At 39.9% G+C, this 18084-nt stretch overlaps 1 protein-coding gene across 4 annotated transcripts in view; it reads right to left on the reverse strand.

Annotated features, from left to right (window-relative positions):
• Nucleotides 1-18084, reverse strand: part of LOC148741499 (A disintegrin and metalloproteinase with thrombospondin motifs 3-like) — a 32813-nt gene that overhangs the window by 2930 nt on the left and 11799 nt on the right. For 3 of the 4 annotated variants that reach the window (XM_088761622.1, XM_088761638.1, XM_088761632.1), the window contains 22 exons: nt 17553-17636; nt 16995-17122; nt 16497-16516; nt 15707-15812; nt 15352-15495; nt 15009-15141; nt 14085-14207; nt 13221-13438; nt 12115-12178; nt 11010-11127; nt 10290-10430; nt 9857-10023; nt 9331-9420; nt 8440-8557; nt 7662-7807; nt 6926-7046; nt 6118-6192; nt 5528-5691; nt 4467-4593; nt 2348-2474; nt 1957-2158; nt 1508-1649 (listed from right to left, as the gene is read on the reverse strand). In XM_088761622.1, coding sequence (XP_088617748.1) covers nt 1508-1649; nt 1957-2158; nt 2348-2474; nt 4467-4593; nt 5528-5691; nt 6118-6192; nt 6926-7046; nt 7662-7807; nt 8440-8557; nt 9331-9420; nt 9857-10023; nt 10290-10430; nt 11010-11127; nt 12115-12178; nt 13221-13438; nt 14085-14207; nt 15009-15141; nt 15352-15495; nt 15707-15812; nt 16497-16516; nt 16995-17122; nt 17553-17636 — 2758 coding nt within the window. The remainder of the gene's footprint in view (nt 1-1507; nt 1650-1956; nt 2159-2347; nt 2475-4466; nt 4594-5527; nt 5692-6117; nt 6193-6925; nt 7047-7661; nt 7808-8439; nt 8558-9330; nt 9421-9856; nt 10024-10289; nt 10431-11009; nt 11128-12114; nt 12179-13220; nt 13439-14084; nt 14208-15008; nt 15142-15351; nt 15496-15706; nt 15813-16496; nt 16517-16994; nt 17123-17552; nt 17637-18084) is intronic. The other variant, XM_088761626.1, reaches the window with a different exon arrangement.

Here is an 18084-nt window from a genome sequence, read left to right on the forward strand (position 1 = left end):
CTCTATTTAAGGTGGCTCGTACCGGTTTTCATCTTTTTGATGGTTTGTAACTTTGAAAGAATACAACAGAAAGACTGACCAAGGCCAGTTGAACACTTTTACGGGGTTAAATTACATAATCATTGGTTATCCAAAAATAAGTGTCATTTCGTCACTAGCAGTTTCCATGGCAACGATTTCACAGGCCTATTCAGACGCATTTTTTAGCTTGTGGCTTAAATAATTCGAAAACTAACCCGGTGACCCCCTGATTTTTTTCAGTGATTGGCTTTTGGCACTTGAAAAGGAAAATGCACAAAGATTTTTAAAAAATTCTACGGAGCGGAATTTAAGAAAATCTACAAAAAGGGCAATTTTCACACATCGCAAATTTCCTTCCGTAGAATTTTCTATTTCTTTTTTCTGATGATTCCTTTCGACGTAATTATCATATTGGAACAATAAAAAGAAGGGGTCACCGGACTTGTTTTCATGCAATAGCTTTCTTAAGTTTAGCAATTTCCACGCGCGTTCTCGCGCATTTAAAAATCTGGATTCTATAAGATCGACATTTGCTCATGATCTGTTTTAGCTACCGCTGACAATTGCGTGTGCTCGCGCGAGCACCAACGATCTGATGTTTACAGACATTTACTGCTAAGAAAATCATTAAACAGCCGTCAAAGACAGCCTCCCGAGCTCATCTTAAAAATCCTACACATGACTTCTGGCTATATCATATTATTTTCCTTGAAGTTTCAAAGTCTTCTTCCACTTCAGGTAGATTATCCTTCACTTGAGTTCTTCTTTTTTCGCCGTCGCAAGATTTCATATTGGTTGAATATTTCTTTTAAATGTGAAGTGAAGCAACCTTTACTTCTCCGAAAATCGTCTTCGTTATCTTAGTTTCTATCTCCTGCATTCATAGTGGCCGCTCAACACATCAACTACAAGCTCTTAGGTAAACTTCTCACATAAGTAGAAAAAAATCCTCGCGCCGCCATCTTTGTTTTAAATTTTCGTCTTTTAATCTCGCGCTTCTTTCGCACGTTTCTCTCGCGCATGAGGCTAGAGTGATCTGTTCCCCGCGCGAGGAAACTGGTAGGAGCCACCTTAAACAATAGTGTTTCTGTCGAGGAACTATCGGCTGATAGTTGCCCCGCGGAAATTTGTTGTTCTTAAAACAAGTATGCTAGTTTTAAGAACATCAAATTTCCAAGGAGAACCTATCAGACCGATAGTTCCATTGCTTTTTTGACCTCACTAGGTAATGCGGGCTTTCTAACCAGATAAAGCATCACCTTGGAAACTGAATTGACCAATCAAACGATGCGCTCTAACGTCCCTTTGTTTAAAAACTCGTTAGTATAGCTTCACAACAATTAGGGAAAAATATTCGAAAAAAGGAATAATCATAGAAAAGATTAGCACAAACTGCGCAATATGTCAAACTCGTAATATCTGAGCTCAATTTTTAAAGATGCTCTCGCTCCCTTAGGATGCATGAAGTGCAACCCTGAATACTCACCTTCACCTTCACAGAGCCCCCTCCTACATCTCCTTATAACTCCTCCTTTTGTGGCCCGTGAACATTTCAAAGACAAGGCTCCCAATATATCACGGCACTCAACTGAGCGAGACTGGTAACCACTCCCACACGTTCGTGAACACTTTGGACCAAACAAACAATTAAACCACTAAGTGTTAGACTGAATAGCTGGTCTATTCAAGCACCAAAATAAGTAGCCTCTGGGGCAATTTTAAATAAAGCGTAGCTTAACAAAAAAGAAATTGTTACTGACTAAACGTCTAAGTCAACATCTTTCATAATCTATTGGCTCCGACGAAGGGCTAACGCTGGAAACGTCAGCTTTTATAACCGTAACGGTAGCCAATTTACCATTTCAACTTTGTTGATATATTTAAATTATATCTTTCATAACTGTTCACTATGAAAAAAAAAACGTAATCACCCACCTGTGACCAGTTTCCCACAATCCACTTTGCAGGACACGGGTCAATGTTACACATTTGTTCGGTTTCAGGCTTCTCCGCGGTACAAAGTGAGGAGTTAACCAGCCTCCCACCCAAGAAACCTTTGCATTCTACTGTACGGTTTTGCTTTCCACGATTACATGGTTTAGAACAGTCACTCCACTCAGAGACCCTCCATTCATGCCTGAATAACAGAAGTTAATTATAGAGCTTGAAAAATCTCGACGCAGAAATTCACTTCCTTCAGTCTAATTTTCATGACTCTGTTACAGTGGCTTCAGATATAGGACACAGAAAACATTAGAACTGACTTTTAACTGTAAAAAAAAAAAGTAAATAAAACCTGAGGCGAGATATTTAGTTGGTTTCATACCTCTCGCATGCAGTTAAATTACAAGGTCTGGTGAAAGGTTTGGGTTTAATGACGGAAAAGCAGTTATTTTCCGAAACTTCTTTTTCATCTTCTCTTTTGAGGCATCTGTATATGCGTGTTTGTATTCCTTAAAGATAAGAACAAAACAATATTTGAGTTTTAGCAGTGAGACGGGCGATTTAACCCGGCGAGTGCCGTTCTACGGTGACCCATTAGGGACAGCGCTACAAACCTAAAAAAAACCCAAAGTACAAAAATATACTACTGCAAACTAAATCAAATATAATACGAATAAAATTAAACCGTTAACGCCAGAGAAAAATTAAATGCACTTCTACACAATAAAGTGAAACGCTACAAACCGAATTAAAAAAGTTAACCGCACACTGCAAATGAAAGCACAACGCACACCCCACATCAAGGGAAAAACCTCACCGCAAAAAAAGCTAAGGCACGCCGCAAATGAAAGGGACATAATCTATGCGTGCGCATTTGCGCGTGAAGGGCTGAGACCGAGTAGTATGCTCAAGTTCGCGCGCTTTTTCCTCGGGGTTACATTCAAGATGGCGTCTAATTATGTTCGCGATGAAATTCGTGCAGCAGTCCGTGAGGAGGTGTCCCGAATTCTTGCTTCCTCTCGAACAGAGCGTGAGGTCAGTGAAGGTACAAGCCTTTCCAGTTTGGTGAACCTGCAGCCCTCTGGACGTACTCTATCGTTCGAAGAATTCTATGAAAAGCGAGAAGAGGATCGTCAGAGTGGTTTTAAGCCCCCCAGGAGGAAAATGAGAGGGAGCCATTCAGGCCATTCCAAGGGCAAGAAATCGACACAGAAATCAACGAATGTTGAAATCAAAGTTGGTTTAGCAGGGCAAACAGTTCTTTTTACAATTTTTTACAATTTTTTACCTATAGACTAGTGAGCAGCACTTCTGCGAACAGTAGTTGTAAACTGTTTTTATTTTCCGACGCGTTTCGTCTAACTGTCGTAAACTTCTTCAGGGAGTTTTACAAGTATAACTAAACGCCTGTATTATAAGCCAAAGTTACGGGGGCCGATGACCATAGAGGCTTGGCCGGACTTACGAACAGGAACAGGCGAAGTTGTGAAAAATTTAAAACGTATAAGGCAAGGTGAGAAAAAATATTTTGGGGGCCACAGTTTTAGCTAAAAAATTGTAAAAAAACTGTTTGCCCTCCTAAACCAACTTTAATTTCAACATTAGTTGATTTCTGTGTCGATTTGTTGCCCTTGGAATGGCCTGAATGGCTCCCTCTCATTTTCTTCCTCATTGGGGGGCTTAAAACCACTCGGACGATCCTCTTCTCGCTTTCATAGAATTCTACGAATGATAGAGTACGTCCAGAGGGCTGCAGGTTCACCAAGCTGGAAAGACTTGTGCCTTCACTGACCTCGCGCTCTGTTCGAGAGGAAGCAGGCATTCGGGACACCTCCTCACGGACTGCTGCACGAATTTCGTCGCGAACATAATTAGACGCCATCTTGAATGTAACCCCAAGGCAAAAGCGCGCGAACTTGAGCATACTACTCGGTCTCAGGCCTTGACGCGCAAATGCGCCCGCATAGATTATGTCCCTTTCATTTGCGGCGTGCCTTAGCTTTTTTTTTTTGCGGTGAGTTTTTTCCCTTGATGTGGGGTGTGCGTTGTGCTTTCATTTGCAGTGTGCGGTTAACTTTTTTTAATTCGATGTGTAGCGTTTCACTTTATTGTGTAGAAGTGCATTCGATTTTTCACTGGCGTTAACGGTTTAATTTTATTCGTAGTATATTCGATTTAGTTTGCAGTAGTATATTTTTGTACTTTGGGTTTTTTTTAGGTTTGTAGCGCTGTCCCTATTGGGCCACCGTACCGTTCGACCAACAAATCGATACGGGCATAAATGTTACGCTTTTACCAAACTGAAGAGTTATCATTTTCACAAGTGAGCACGGAAATGCATTCACTCTGCCTCTATTAGCGCAGAACGGATTTCGCTGCCAACTCTCAACTCGCGTTAAAAAAATACTCCTCAATTCTTTGCATTCGCTAAAACTAAATAGCATTCTCCTTGCTTAAAGTGGTACCCAGAAAAATGTGTTCCTTACTGTCAATTGACTAACCTTCCCCGCAGGTTCTTGAACATTCAGACCATTTGAGATGAGACCAATAGAAGTCAATTTCATCGCTTTTCGGTTTGTTAAGTGAATAACGCAGAGTTATAGGCGTTGGTGTCTCACTAATCTTGACCTACAACAATAGTGCATTTCTTTCAGAGTGATATCTTAGAAATAATGAAGTGAATTAAACAGTTGGTGGGAAAGAACGAATACTAGTTTGAACAAGTGTTCTATAGAGCCAACTCCTTTGCTGCTCCACTCTAAAAGGAGCTATGAATATTATGCATAAGCACTGTAGCAGCAAACTCCTTTGCTGCTCCACTCTAAATGGAGCTATGAATATTATGCATAAGCAATGTAGCAGCAAACTCCTTTGCTGCTCCACTCTAAATGGAGCTATGAATATTATGCATAAGCAATGTAGCAGCGAACTCCTTTGCTGCTCCACTCTAAAAGGAGCTATGAATATTATGCATAAGCAATGTAGCAGCAAACTCCTTTGCTGCTCCACTCTAAATGGAGCTATGAATATTATGCATAAGCAATGTAGCAGCAAACTCCTTTGCTGCTCCACTCTAAATGGAGCTATGAATATTATGCATAAGCAATGTAGCAGCAAACTCCTTTGCTGCTCCACTCTAAATGGAGCTATGAATATTATGCATAAGCAATGTAGCAGCAAACTCCTTTGCTGCTCCACTCTAAAAGGAGCTATGAATATTATGCATAAGCAATGTAGCAGCAAACTCCTTTGCTGCTCCACTCTAAATGGAGCTATGAATATTATGCATAAGCAATGTAGCAGCAAACTCCTTTGCTGCTCCACTCTAAATGGAGCTATGAATATTATGCATAAGCAATGTAGCAGCGAACTCCTTTGCTGCTCCACTCTAAAAGGAGCTATGAATATTATGCATAAGCAATGTAGCAGCGAACTCCTTTGCTGCTCCACTCTAAATGGAGCTATGAATATTATGCATAAGCAATGTAGCAGCAAACTCCTTTGCTGCTCCACTCTAAAAGGAGCTATGAATATTATTCATAACGTGAATTCAAAGACTAACCTTAACTTTGATCCTATCCATGAGAGGGCCCAGTGCATTGATACTTTCCTTGTGTCCATGTCGTGTATAAATGAACTTCGCACCAGCAAATTTGAACGCCACGGAGACGGATTTCACCTCGGCGCCATTAAAATACTGCTTATCTGCCCCCATGGCTTCCAGAACTGTTAATTATGCAGTGATAATTAGTGAAGATTCTTTTTTAACGTTTCACACGAAAAATACCCCTACTATCAATACGAAATGTAACCCTTAAAAGCAAAAAAGAAAAAGGGTTGCCTGCTAATTTGTGCAAAGTCTCTTAGCTTGACTTAGAGAGGTTTTCATAGAGCAAATCCATCTAAATGTTATAATACCTTTCCTGTAGGTGTAAACCAAACGCTTAATGAATCACCTCAATCTGCCTTAAAGGGTCCCTTGCTATGGAAAGTTCTCTTCCGCGGCAAAGATTTCGGTTTATTGAATCGTGGAACTTTTGGTTTATTACTGCTTTGCAATTAAATGATTCGTCATAAGCCGTCATTTATTTAGAGACAACGCTCGTAACGAAATTGTTATGTAGTTTGTACCAATACAGGTCAGATTCTAACCTAAAAAGTTTGGGGATGAGTCCTGCAACATAATGTTGGTTGACCCCACCGGCCACTCGAGCAAAGTCTGAAGATCTGAGATGTTAAAAACAAATTCATTACAACATAAGTCACACATCACAACTATTGTTAAAAACTGGATCATTGGATAATGCAATTCAAGACTTTTTATTGGCTTAGCCGTTATGGTATATGAACCAATATACCATAATCTAATATCTGTACATTGTAACATCCGGTTTCTTCTAACAAAACAAAGTCGAGAAGATTTTTATAATATCTTAGGGGCGTTTTTTTAATAAAACAATTATTCCACTCGCGCTTGTTGGATATGAGATGATTATAGCCAACTTGGTGCTACGCGCCTCGTTGGCTATCTATCATCTCATATCCAGAGCGCGCTCGTAGAATAATTGTTAATAAGCAGACGTTACACGCAGAAACAGATAACAGTTGGTTACGTAAGACTAGTCTAAGTTGGAATGAAGGTAACCTAAACCAGCACTTGCGGATCTTGAAAAGTCCTCATTTTTGTGAAGAAACTGTGTTGCTGCGTCTTTGGACAAGTGCCACGCTAGCTATTGAAACTATTGGTTGATTTATGACAATGAACCAGAGAATTAAGTAATTGCTGACGTCTCCAGTGTTTACCTGCTTCTAAATCAAATTACCCTTGTCAATCTCCATTGGACAACAGTTTACATCATTACCGCTTGATTTCCACCAGTGCTCATTTTTTTTTTTCGTAAATGGGATTCTATATTCTTTAAAGAACGTAAGGTTCTCATTCCATTAAAAGATAAATTACCTTCTTTAGGTAACAAAGAGATGGATCCTTCATTTGGTGTGCATAACTGACTGTCGCCGCCACAAACGCCACAATTGTCCAGAGTTTTATTCGACCCAACGGTACCATCACATCCGACTTTCTATGGATCAGAACAATTAAAAGGTTTTATCGATAATTAGTCAAGCGCGCTTGCCATTATGCAACCGTACCTCAGTAGGATGAAAAAGACGATGACGGTAATTTCCCAACCCTATCAATCCCAAGATCTCCCTAGTAATTCTCCTCACTGCCTGTCGTACTGTTCTTCTGATGTTAGTTCTAAGAATTTGGTATGAGATCAAATTTTAATCTTCTAATTAATATTTTTCTTTATTCTCATCCTTTGTCTGCTTGATGTTGTGTTGATACAATACAATACAATACAAAGACTTTATTTAAACACGATAATTGTTAAAGCGACTACACGCCTGTGGGTTCGTGCGTAAAATGGAATAAAATGAAATGTAGTAAAATGAAATAATTAAAGTAGCCTATCAAAATTAGAAGATCTAAAAATATTTAAAATGGGATCCTTAAAGTTCACTGTCTGTGGAGAAATAGAATTAAAGTTCAAATTTAAAAGTGCCTTTGATTTGTAGGCTAACGAGGAGAGCTGCTTAATGGTTATATTGTAAGGAGAAATACTGTCTTGGTCACTCATGGGAGTTAAATGATTAACAGCATTTATCAGTGTGCTGATCGGGACAGGACTTACCTGACATTTACCCTTAACACAGACATCGAATGATGTCAGATCATCATTACATTTGGTTCCGTTTTCAACGTCCACTGGTACGATATCAACCCTTTTGCCGTCCTTAGTTGCCTCACAGAACTGCCGACAGGGATTTAGGTCGAGTCCTATCGAAAAAACAAGAGTGATCTTAATTTAAGTCGAATCTTCCTTCAACGGTCGCCTTGAGAAAAGACGAAAAGGCCTTATAGAAAGAAGGTCAATTCAACAAATAGATTCTATGTTGTCGTTCGTCTGTTCAGTAATAGAACACAGATGACGCCAACATGTGGTAAGAACAAAACAGTGGCACAAGAGGAGCAGCCGAGTGTGTCACTAACGTTCTTAACACAGGTAACCTCCAAGAATGAGTGAGTCGTCGCGCATTTCGTCTGGCTGTCGGTTACCAATTGACCGTAATATTCTGGTAATTTACGACTGGAACGCGACTAAAGGCCTTTGTTGGTTTGGAGAGGTGGGCGTCGTAGAGGAGTTGAAGGAAGAGTAAATGTATGAACCTTTAGCCGGGGCAATAAATGTAGCTGTTTTAGTTGGGTAGTATTTGTAGAGATGTGGTCGTTAGCAAACGATGGACTGTGCGGTCGAAACACCCTGTATCAGTGTGTCTACAATTTTTAGGCACATAGAAGTCGGAACGTTTTACTGAGCCTGCAACATTTCATAAGCATCCTGATCAATTAAAACAGAAACGATTAAATGTACTTCTAATGCCAATTATTGGAGTTTAAGAGGAACATACTGTTGTTTATTTCTGTAAATCTCATCATTCCAAGGCCACAAGGGTTATTTTCAAGTGAGATATCATCCAAGGCGAAATCACTGAGATATCCATCACCTCTCACTCCTTGGAATACGATCTGAAAAATTGAAATGATGGGTAAAATGACGAGGCTTGACGAGCTCGAGAATCTTGCATTTTCATATCTGACAAGCAACAGCCTAGTCTGCAACACTTATCTTCCTCTCAGGGAAAGAGGGCATTGGGTGTGACAAGATTGAACATGGACAGCAGTTGCAAAAACATGTACTCAGTAACCGAGAAAGGGAGTAAGATTCTAAAGAAACTGTGTTGTTGCTTCACTGCTTCACTGAGTTTATCATGTACGTAAATTAGCCATCGTAAAGAGTTTCTTAAACTGACGTTTAAAACGTTAGCCCCTCGTCAGAGCGGATACAGGAATTAGGGGTTGTGTGCGCTTTATATGCAGCAAGATGGAGCCACTCTATTGGTGGGAGTAGGATAACATGAAAAACAAGAATGAATTAGTGGAGTGAAAAGCGTTCTTTGATACTATAGCGATTAAGGTTGCTGATTCGAAAGATAAATTTTTGTTGGAGAGTTTTGCGGCTTTCCGAGTTGCCTAGATGTTCCACTTTCTGCATCAGCCGTGACGATGACCTGACCAGTCAAATTTCAGTCTTGAGAGAGAAAGGCGCCTAAATTCATCAATAACAAAGCAAAAAAAAAAAAAAATTGATTTCCTTTAGTCAGACGTGAAAATTTAGTCACCTTCAAGGCCAGCTGAGGAAAGGCAAGGTTAAATCTAATTAGCATATTGAATGTATAACCTTGTCCCTAATTATAGTTTGCATTAAACCTCCCGGACTCTACACCTATAACTCTACTCACCCTATATGGCTGCTTACTAACTATTGTAGCATGTCTCCACACCCAAATGTCTCCTCTATCTCTGCTTACACTCCAGACTAATTTTTCTCTCTGCAAAATAAAGAATGAATAAACAAATAAAAGTTCATCTGAGAATAACAAGAAAATGACAGCACGGGGAGCCAGAACCTTTTTTTTTTTTTATCTAATTTTTTTGCAGCAGATCTCTTTCTGAAAAGACTGAGAGAGTAAAACGTGAAAAAAAAAGAGATCTTTGAAAGAAATCAGCCGTATTTCATGATGTCTAGGCCCGAGACTATTCAGAAACCTGTGAACAGTTAGCAGATTTTTCTTCTTTTTTCATTTCGCTTGATCACCATAAACTGACACTGATACGGTTTGAACAACTCTTCTTCCTTGACGACAGGTTGCTGTTACATGACTTACAGCCTCAGACTGGTCATAAGAATTCGAAAACGAATCATTTAGTTTCATTGCCAAGTTTGAGATATATGCAAGTCCTTTGTGCAGTCAGCATTATACTCACTGTATCGCTTTTTATGATAAGTTGAAGCTCTCCCATATGCGCATTGTCACCGTACGAATGATACCAGAACTTTAGACAAGCAACCTTGAGGCCTATGTAAGGACTGATCAGACGGGCCTTATCTCCGGGGTTAAGTGGCCGAGAGGTCTCCAAAAATACGTAATGGCCTACAAACAAAGTACATAGAAACATTTGTCAACAGTAACAGAGCCTTGGTGATGATAAAACTGTTCTGTGTTCTTGTTCTCGTTCGATTCCGATTTCACGCTGGAGTTTAAAAGTTTAATAAAAGGGACCTAATTTGTATGCAGAACAACAACAAACTTCAAAAAGCAAAACATCGTCTTGCTGCAAAGCAACTTGCAGACCTAATACAATAACAACGACTAAAAAAAAAGTAATAACCAAAAGAAGGTTTTTTTTTGTTCCTCACCGTCTCTTCCTTTAGTGTGATCTGCGGAGGGTCCAGTACCAGCGGTCGGAGTGCGGCCTTTGTTTTGCTTCCAGTCATAATCATCATGAATATCATTTGTCCAGCCGCACAGGTCAGTCTCAAAGTCACAGTCGATGCTCGCTGAGTGATTTGAAAAGAATTTAAAAGGGGGGATTAAACAGGAAAGATGAGGTTTGGTTCGACAGCGTAATGTATTAAGAAAATAGAGTCGTCATCGGACGAAGAATTCTGAAAAAGAAGAATTACACGCTATGAAAATTATTACGAGAGGAATGATCTTTCTTTCCCTAGCCAAAAACTGGGTGAACTTTCCCATAAATTTGTTGTTGAATTATAAAGTAGATGATACTTAGACTAATACATTATTCCCGCCATATATATTATCATTGCCCACAAGAATAACCTTGGAAACATCTCGTTATTCGAGGACCAAGCTCAACCATGAAGTCCTTTTACTCCATCTCCACAAAGTTAACTTCAGGCATTTTGATCCCAACAAAAGACACGACGCTTATTCACGGAAAATTCATATCGATCGTTTTTCTTTGATTTACGCTTGTCCCATAAAAAAGGCACAACTTAACTCCTCGAGGAATAAACTCGGCAAGGAAAGAACAAAAACAAGGAAATGACAAAGCAAACATGCAGGAAAACTTATGACCTCAGCAAAAATAAACCACGAACAAAGTTAGTTTTAACCTTTAAAAATATCATGTGCTGCCCAGTCGCCAGGAATATCTGGTAAAATGAAAGGTGCACGTCTCTTGCACTGTTCATCTCTTGACTCCTCAAACGTTAACAGCTGACCTGGGCAATCCTGGTGAAAAAGACAAACAAGTCATTATGATAAAGGCTGATAGTTTCGAAAGAAACTGTTTGGGGCTGCGTCGGTGGGAGTAACGAAATAATTTGGATATATCAACAAAGTTGAAATGAAACAACAACAAACATATGAAACATATGTATGAACTGCTGTTATGAAACGTATATGTGCACGATCCTTCGCAGTAAAGCACTATTTGAGCAATAGTGAAAATCAGACCTGGAAAAAATTTCAGGCCTGTACGGAATTCGAACCACTGACCTGAGGTCAGTGGTTCGAATCCCGTACAGGCCTGACATTTATTTTCTTCAGGTCTGATTTTCACTATTGCTCAAATAGTGCTTTACTGCGAAGGATCGTGCACATATACGTTTCATAACCGCAGTTCATACATACGTTTCATATGTTTGTTGTTGTTTGATTTATCATCTACGGGTTTATGTCGAATTAATTTGATGGCCTGCTCCCAGTTGGCTTGTTAGCTTAATTGGTAGAGCGCTGCACTAGTATCGCAGAGGTCAGTGGTTCGAATCCCGTACAGGCCTGAAATTTTTTTCAGGTCTGATTTTCACTATTGTTCAAATAGCGCTTTACTGCGAAGGATCGTGCACATATACGTAAAGTTGAAATGGTAAATTGGCCACCGTAACGATTACAAAAGCTGACATTTCGAGCGTTAGCCCTTCGTCGGAACGAATAGAGTAATTGTGGGTTGTGCGTGCTTTTAAAAGCAGAAAATGGAGCTACGTTATTGGTGGGAACATGGCAACGAGAAAAATACGAATAAATTAGTGGAATGAAATGCGTTCGTGTGGGATTTAGACTGCCGGTTTGAAAGATGAAATGTCATTATGGTAGACTTCAAAAGTTCTCAAGTTCGTAGGTGTACGTTACGCGCATGTGTGGCTCTTATTCGTGGTGCTATCAGTAAGCAGCATTTACGATGCTGTTGATGACGCAACAGATGTTATGCAAACGTACCTGAGTATTACAAAGTTCAAATCTAACATTCTTTCCCTCACAAGGTCTCCCATAGTTTTGAGGCCTACGAGAAAAACCAATAATTTTTCTGAACCATTATTATCTTTCTGAGTAAAAGGTTACAACACCAGATTATCGGTTTCGTCAGTTAGGCTACTTTTTATTCCTCAGAATTAGTTGGTTGGAATGTTCTCTCCGTAAAAATTATTATGATAATTCAATTCGGAAAACTGACAGAATTGCATCAGGCCCTTCGAGTAAGGCTGCTAATTTTCGGTTCCTCCAGAATTAAAATCAAACGACAAAGCCAAACTCGAAACCCGCACTCATAAACGCATTACACACCAGCAAGAGTCCATTACTTAAAGTGTTCAACTGCCTTTGTTTATGTCACGGTGTTTTCACAGACAACTCTATTTCTTTGTTTGAATTTATCGCGAAATGGGATTCCCCCACGGAGGTTCTGCGACCAATCACGATTAGCGCGTAATTAATTTATAACTTGACTCGTTATTGACGAGCTCGAGTGGCCCATTTCCCGGGAAAAGATGGTCTAAAAATAAACCGTTCTGTGAAAATGCCGTATGGGAGGTGAACGCTCCAAGAAATGGGCTCTTGACACCGGCAAAAACTTATTTCCGCCGTTTGTCTAGATTTTGTTAAAAACCTAGCACCCTTTCTGCGAACACTTGGTTGAATACTCGAATTTGGTGAAACTAAGATGTCTGTGACCCTCCTCGTGGAATGTCTCGCAAAAAAACATTAGAGGCACTCATATGAAAAAAACTCAAAGTAACAGCCAATCTTGATAATTACCTGGTTTTATTCCAGAGAACAATGACACTCTTTACATTGTGGGGTGCATAATAAACTCGTACCTAGCTCCTACCGTGTCACTGTAACTTAAATGAAACTTACAACCGTTTGGCCGTAAAAGGTCTGGGTACAAGACTAGGTGCATAATCGACATATCGAGCACGGCCATCATAACTGCGTCACATCGCGCACGCCCATCATAACTGTGAATTGGAACCGTTATGTCTTCTCGATCTTACCTACAGTGCTAAATATTGGCTGAATTCTTAAAAAATTGTGCTCATACTTACGCTGGATTGTTGCACTTTCTTGTTTGGTAACGGATCCCTACACCGCAGGATTTTGAACATTCACTGAACTCACTCCATTCACTCCAGCCGCCATGAATCGGTTTTACTGTCGGTCGAGGCAGGGGAATGCTGACGTCTTCATCGTCATCCACCGGGACACATTTTCCAAGTCGACACCACTGGGGAACAGAAACACTCAGTTGTTCTGGATACAGTCGCTATTTGAATGACATATAGAAACAGAGTCCTGTCTTGGGTTGACCTAGATACGCACTGAATGATAGCCTTGTAACTGAGACAATGCAAGGTTAAAAGGTTAAAAGAACGTTGAGCGTTAAGTTCGTTGGAGATGCCTGTGACATTATTTATTCTTAAGAATAAAATGTTTATATTAACCAGATCGTAGCAGAAAGCCGTTAGAACAGGCAATATCGCGAAGGATTATGCGGAGCACATAACTAGAAGAGTATAACCATTATGTTGATAAAGGCTGATAGTTTCTAAAGAAACTGTTTGGGGCTGCGTCGGTGGGGGTAACGAGATAATTTGGATATATCAACAAAGTTGAAATGGTAAATTGGCCACCGTAACGATTACAAAAGCTGACGTTTCGAGCGTTAGCCCCTCGTCGGAGCGATACTTGATACTTAAACAAGTCTTATTTCTCGGCAAAACCCAGTTTGTTAAGTAGAATAAGTTCTTGTAACGGCCGAAAGCTTATTAGTGACGGATAAGGCAGGAGCGTTTGTTAAATGTATATCTAAAGTTTACAGTGTTTCAGACACAGCTACTCGGCATTACCGTAATGTTCACTACATATAGTATATCCTACAATAAATAAGAAGAACGTAATTCCCATCTTACTTTATTAACTCCGCATTTCGTTCCTTCCAAGGCCACTGTACGTCTTGTTTGACAAAAGCGGTCACTATAAGTGGCAAAAGACAAACGGCTGCACCATAGCTCTTTACACGGATCGCGTTTCATCTGCCAAGTGGAAGCGCAAAATAGAAAATCTAAATTATATTTTGCGAAAGAGTACAACTACAGAGCTTTAGCTGAGCTAACTTCAGTCGTTACTGAGACCTAAACGTCCGTTTAACTAGCGAAAAGGCGTCAAAAACAATAGTTTTTTTTACAGGAAGTAAAGGAGAAAGAATAAAGCATAAAGGAACAGGGGTAGACCAGTTTTAACTTGAGTTTTGAAAAACCTAGCCAGCTTGCAGGCGGTAGGTTGTGTTTTCAAGCGCGGGATTCAGCGCAGCGAATATTAGGTTGCCAAATTGAACGGATGGAAGATTTGGGATGAGTGACAAAGTGAGGGGGAGGGGGAAGGGGAGGAAAACCAGAAAAACCAAAGTAATCACAACAGTCAATCAGAGCGAAGGTTGACGTCATCATTAGCTGATAAGAACTCTTAGTATTAACAGGTAAACTGTATGAAATGCAGGAAACCTAAGTTCCAAAACACTCCTGGTTTTAGTCTTGAATCTCATTGATTGAGGAGGTTGCGCGAGTTTACAGGACCAATCGCCGATCGAAGTTAAGCATAACCAAAATTATCATAGGGTAATTTCGACACTTATTTGAAAAACAGCTCTAATTATGGTGAAGAAGAGGGATCGTACACGACAAACTACTAAAACAATACGCCTACTTTTTTAAGACGAAAGGACCAAACGACCACCACCTCGAATAAGCCTTTCATCAAGACCTAAGAGAGTTTTATCATTGATCTATGTTTCCTTCGGTGTTTTGTATCGCACAAAATGAACTTATTAAACTTACTCCGTTGCAGTATCTGGTGTTTGGACCAAATTCGTGCTGGCACTGTTCATCAATAGAGTAAATCTGGCCTGGAAGCTTCTTCAAGTATGGTATTTTATTTCTAAATGGTACGTCATCTATACACCACAGACCTCTAGGGAAAAAAAAGAAAAAGAACTTTTTAAGGCGACCAAAATAATTAGAAAAAATCTGATTTTCTTTGTAAAGGGGAGAGGTGAGATAAATTGAGGTAATTTGATGCGAGGCGAGATGATAAGGCATAAAATATTTTCTTTATTGGGCATAATCAAAAATTCAACCAACCAATTCATTACTAATGGCATTGCATAGTCTTGTGACCTACCTGAGTTTCGTAATCAGATCTCGCCGACTGCAAGAAGACCAGTAAAACCGGTCAAACCGGGATCGCACCAGAGGCGCCATTATACTGCCTTTGATGACGTCTTTAGAACAGTTGTTGTTCACTCCATCGTGTTCCATTCCTAAACTGTTAATTTAAAGAAAGTATCATGTTTTTGGTTGGTTTATCAGTGTAACTAGAAACGTAGACTACGGCTTATTGAAATTGAAATTTCACGCGCAAAATACATCGGCAAATACCAAGCTCCTTGAACTAAGCAACATTCACAACGCTTGATGCGTAACGAAGATTCAGTGCATGTTGCATAACAAACGAAGTGCTATGAACTACAACTTACGTATGTCCTGTCTCGTGAGCGATGATAAATGATGAGGTAAATCCGTCTTCCTCGTTCAGAGTGCAGCTTCGTACTCGAAAACACATGCTGTGCACTGGGGCGTAACCTAGACGTGGGCGAGTTTATTGGTTTACTAGTCGTACTTATTTGGATCGTTTAGATATGGGATGGTTTAAACACTGGTAGATACCAATAAGGAATGCTTTTCATGTGTTATGCCCTTAACACTTCCGAACTGAGAACGGCAGTAACAGATTTGAAACCGACACATCTGGAGACCTTAACAACATCTTTCGAGTTTGCCTCCACCTTTTCCGATTCTCATAAGAACATTCTAGTTAACATTGTAGTATGGAATGGTTAATTTCTAACTGACAAGACTACTTCCGACGAACAAAGCCCTCCAACTTAAAAGATAAGAAAACGACGAAAACTTGGTTTAATTGGCTTGCAATCAGTTTCCATTAACGAACAACAGCGAATAGTTCTAGGGCCGGTTATTTAAAGGAGGTCTAACCTAAACCGCTGTTTTACAAAAGCAGCGGGAAGGTAACTTATTGTCATTCCAGTGTTCATTTTCGGCCATCTTTACGCTTTTCATAAAAATAATTGTTCAGATAAAAGGTTCGGCTAAAATTAAGATAGTTTAGAACGCGGATTCGTTAAAAAACGGCTAAACTTTGCTTTAATAACCGGCCCATAAAAGTGTCCAGTGCATATTCAAGCACATATCTCTCAACAGACCAGTCCGGCGAAAAGAAACTGCTAAGTTTAGTACTAAGTTTAGTACCTGAAGGTCCAAAGTCTTTTCTGTGAAAAGATAAAAGATACCAAGAAAAACCATATTAGTTAAGCCCCATGCACGATTAGCAATGGAGTTCCTTTCGAGTAATGATACGTTTTGCATCCAATATTAAGTGACACATTTGATCGGGTTCAAAGAATTTACCAAATTAAGTGACACATTCTACTGTGAAATATTTTGAAACCCCACACAGGATCGAAAGAATGATCAAAAGACATTTGCTTTACTCTCTGATCAGGCGACACCTGAAGTCCACTAAGGAGAGTTGTACCTTCTATAAAGGTGACGCAAATGGGAAGGTAACGCAGATGTATTTTCATGCAGTTGGGACTGGAGCTTGTGTCTCTGGAGTGCACGTACGTGCCCCCGAACCACAAATGACCAGAAAGGCAGAATCCGATGTAAGCAACATCTCGCTCGCAGATTACGTTCACTCAGATCACCCAATATGCATCTGATAAAGAACAACTGAAAGGGTATTACCTTGTTATAAACACTGTCTGATCGTAAAAATCTTTGTCAACTTTGTCAAAGCCTCTCCTCCTCTTATGTCCCCAGTAACACACACTTGATAAGCTTGCCATCGGTTTGCCGGTAATTTTGATTTCTTTCTAAGATGCAACAAATAATTGCAATATATTTTAGCTTTGGCAAGGATACCCGACAGCTTAGTTACGACATGAATCGTGTCGTCCATGTCCGATATTTGCGACCACTTTACTTCAGTTGCTAGTTGAATGATGAAATTAATGACGTGGCAGCACCGGAAGCAACTTACAAACAAACGGGAAAAGCGATATAATGGAATTTATGACCAATGAACTTCTAAAAAGAGAGAAAGAAATATTTTCTCTCTTCTTCCGCAAAATAGATTGATCTCCACTGCTCTTACTACCTCAACTGCTACAATTTGTTTCAAGGAAAAGAGCGAAAAAGTTAAGCAAAAGCAAACTTTTTTTCCGCTATTCTGCCTAAGTAAACGTGTTTTTGAGAAAACTTCACTCTATAAAGCACTGACCCTCAATAGGAAAAGTGTCTTACCGGGTCTCTTTCCAGGAGAACAAGTTCAACGACCACAAAATAGATAGGAGCACCAATTGACTTGTGTTGAAATATTCTGGAGACCTAAGGCAATGGAACCATAGGAAAAGGACAGTTACACACATAGTTATGTCACCATGATGGTGATATTCTAGCTATCACAACCACCTCACCGATGCAAAAAGAGAGTCTTATCAAATGGACTAGCTCTACGAGTCTCACTTGATCGTGTTCGGTAAACTTCGGGTGAGAGCAGTTCTGAAGAGGACTATTGTCGACAATTGACCTTTCGACCTCCTGAATGGAAGTCATGAATCTGAGTCAAGGTAGTCTAGTCAAGTCAAGCCTTGATTCTACTATCGACTTCCGCTTCCGCTCAGGCTGTGGAAATGAAAGTCAGCACTGCCGACAACAGTCCTCCTCAGAAACAATATGGTTAGTTCTAGAGAGACTGTGGTGCAACGTCTGTGGGATATAACAAAAATTTGATGTTATCTTCTGAATGGAAATTAGCTATCAGAAAGAGTTTCTA

The sequence above is a fragment of the Stylophora pistillata genome, chromosome 1, assembly GCF_964205215.1.
Source record: "Stylophora pistillata chromosome 1, jaStyPist1.2, whole genome shotgun sequence".
Classification (NCBI taxonomy): domain Eukaryota; kingdom Metazoa; phylum Cnidaria; class Anthozoa; order Scleractinia; family Pocilloporidae; genus Stylophora; species Stylophora pistillata.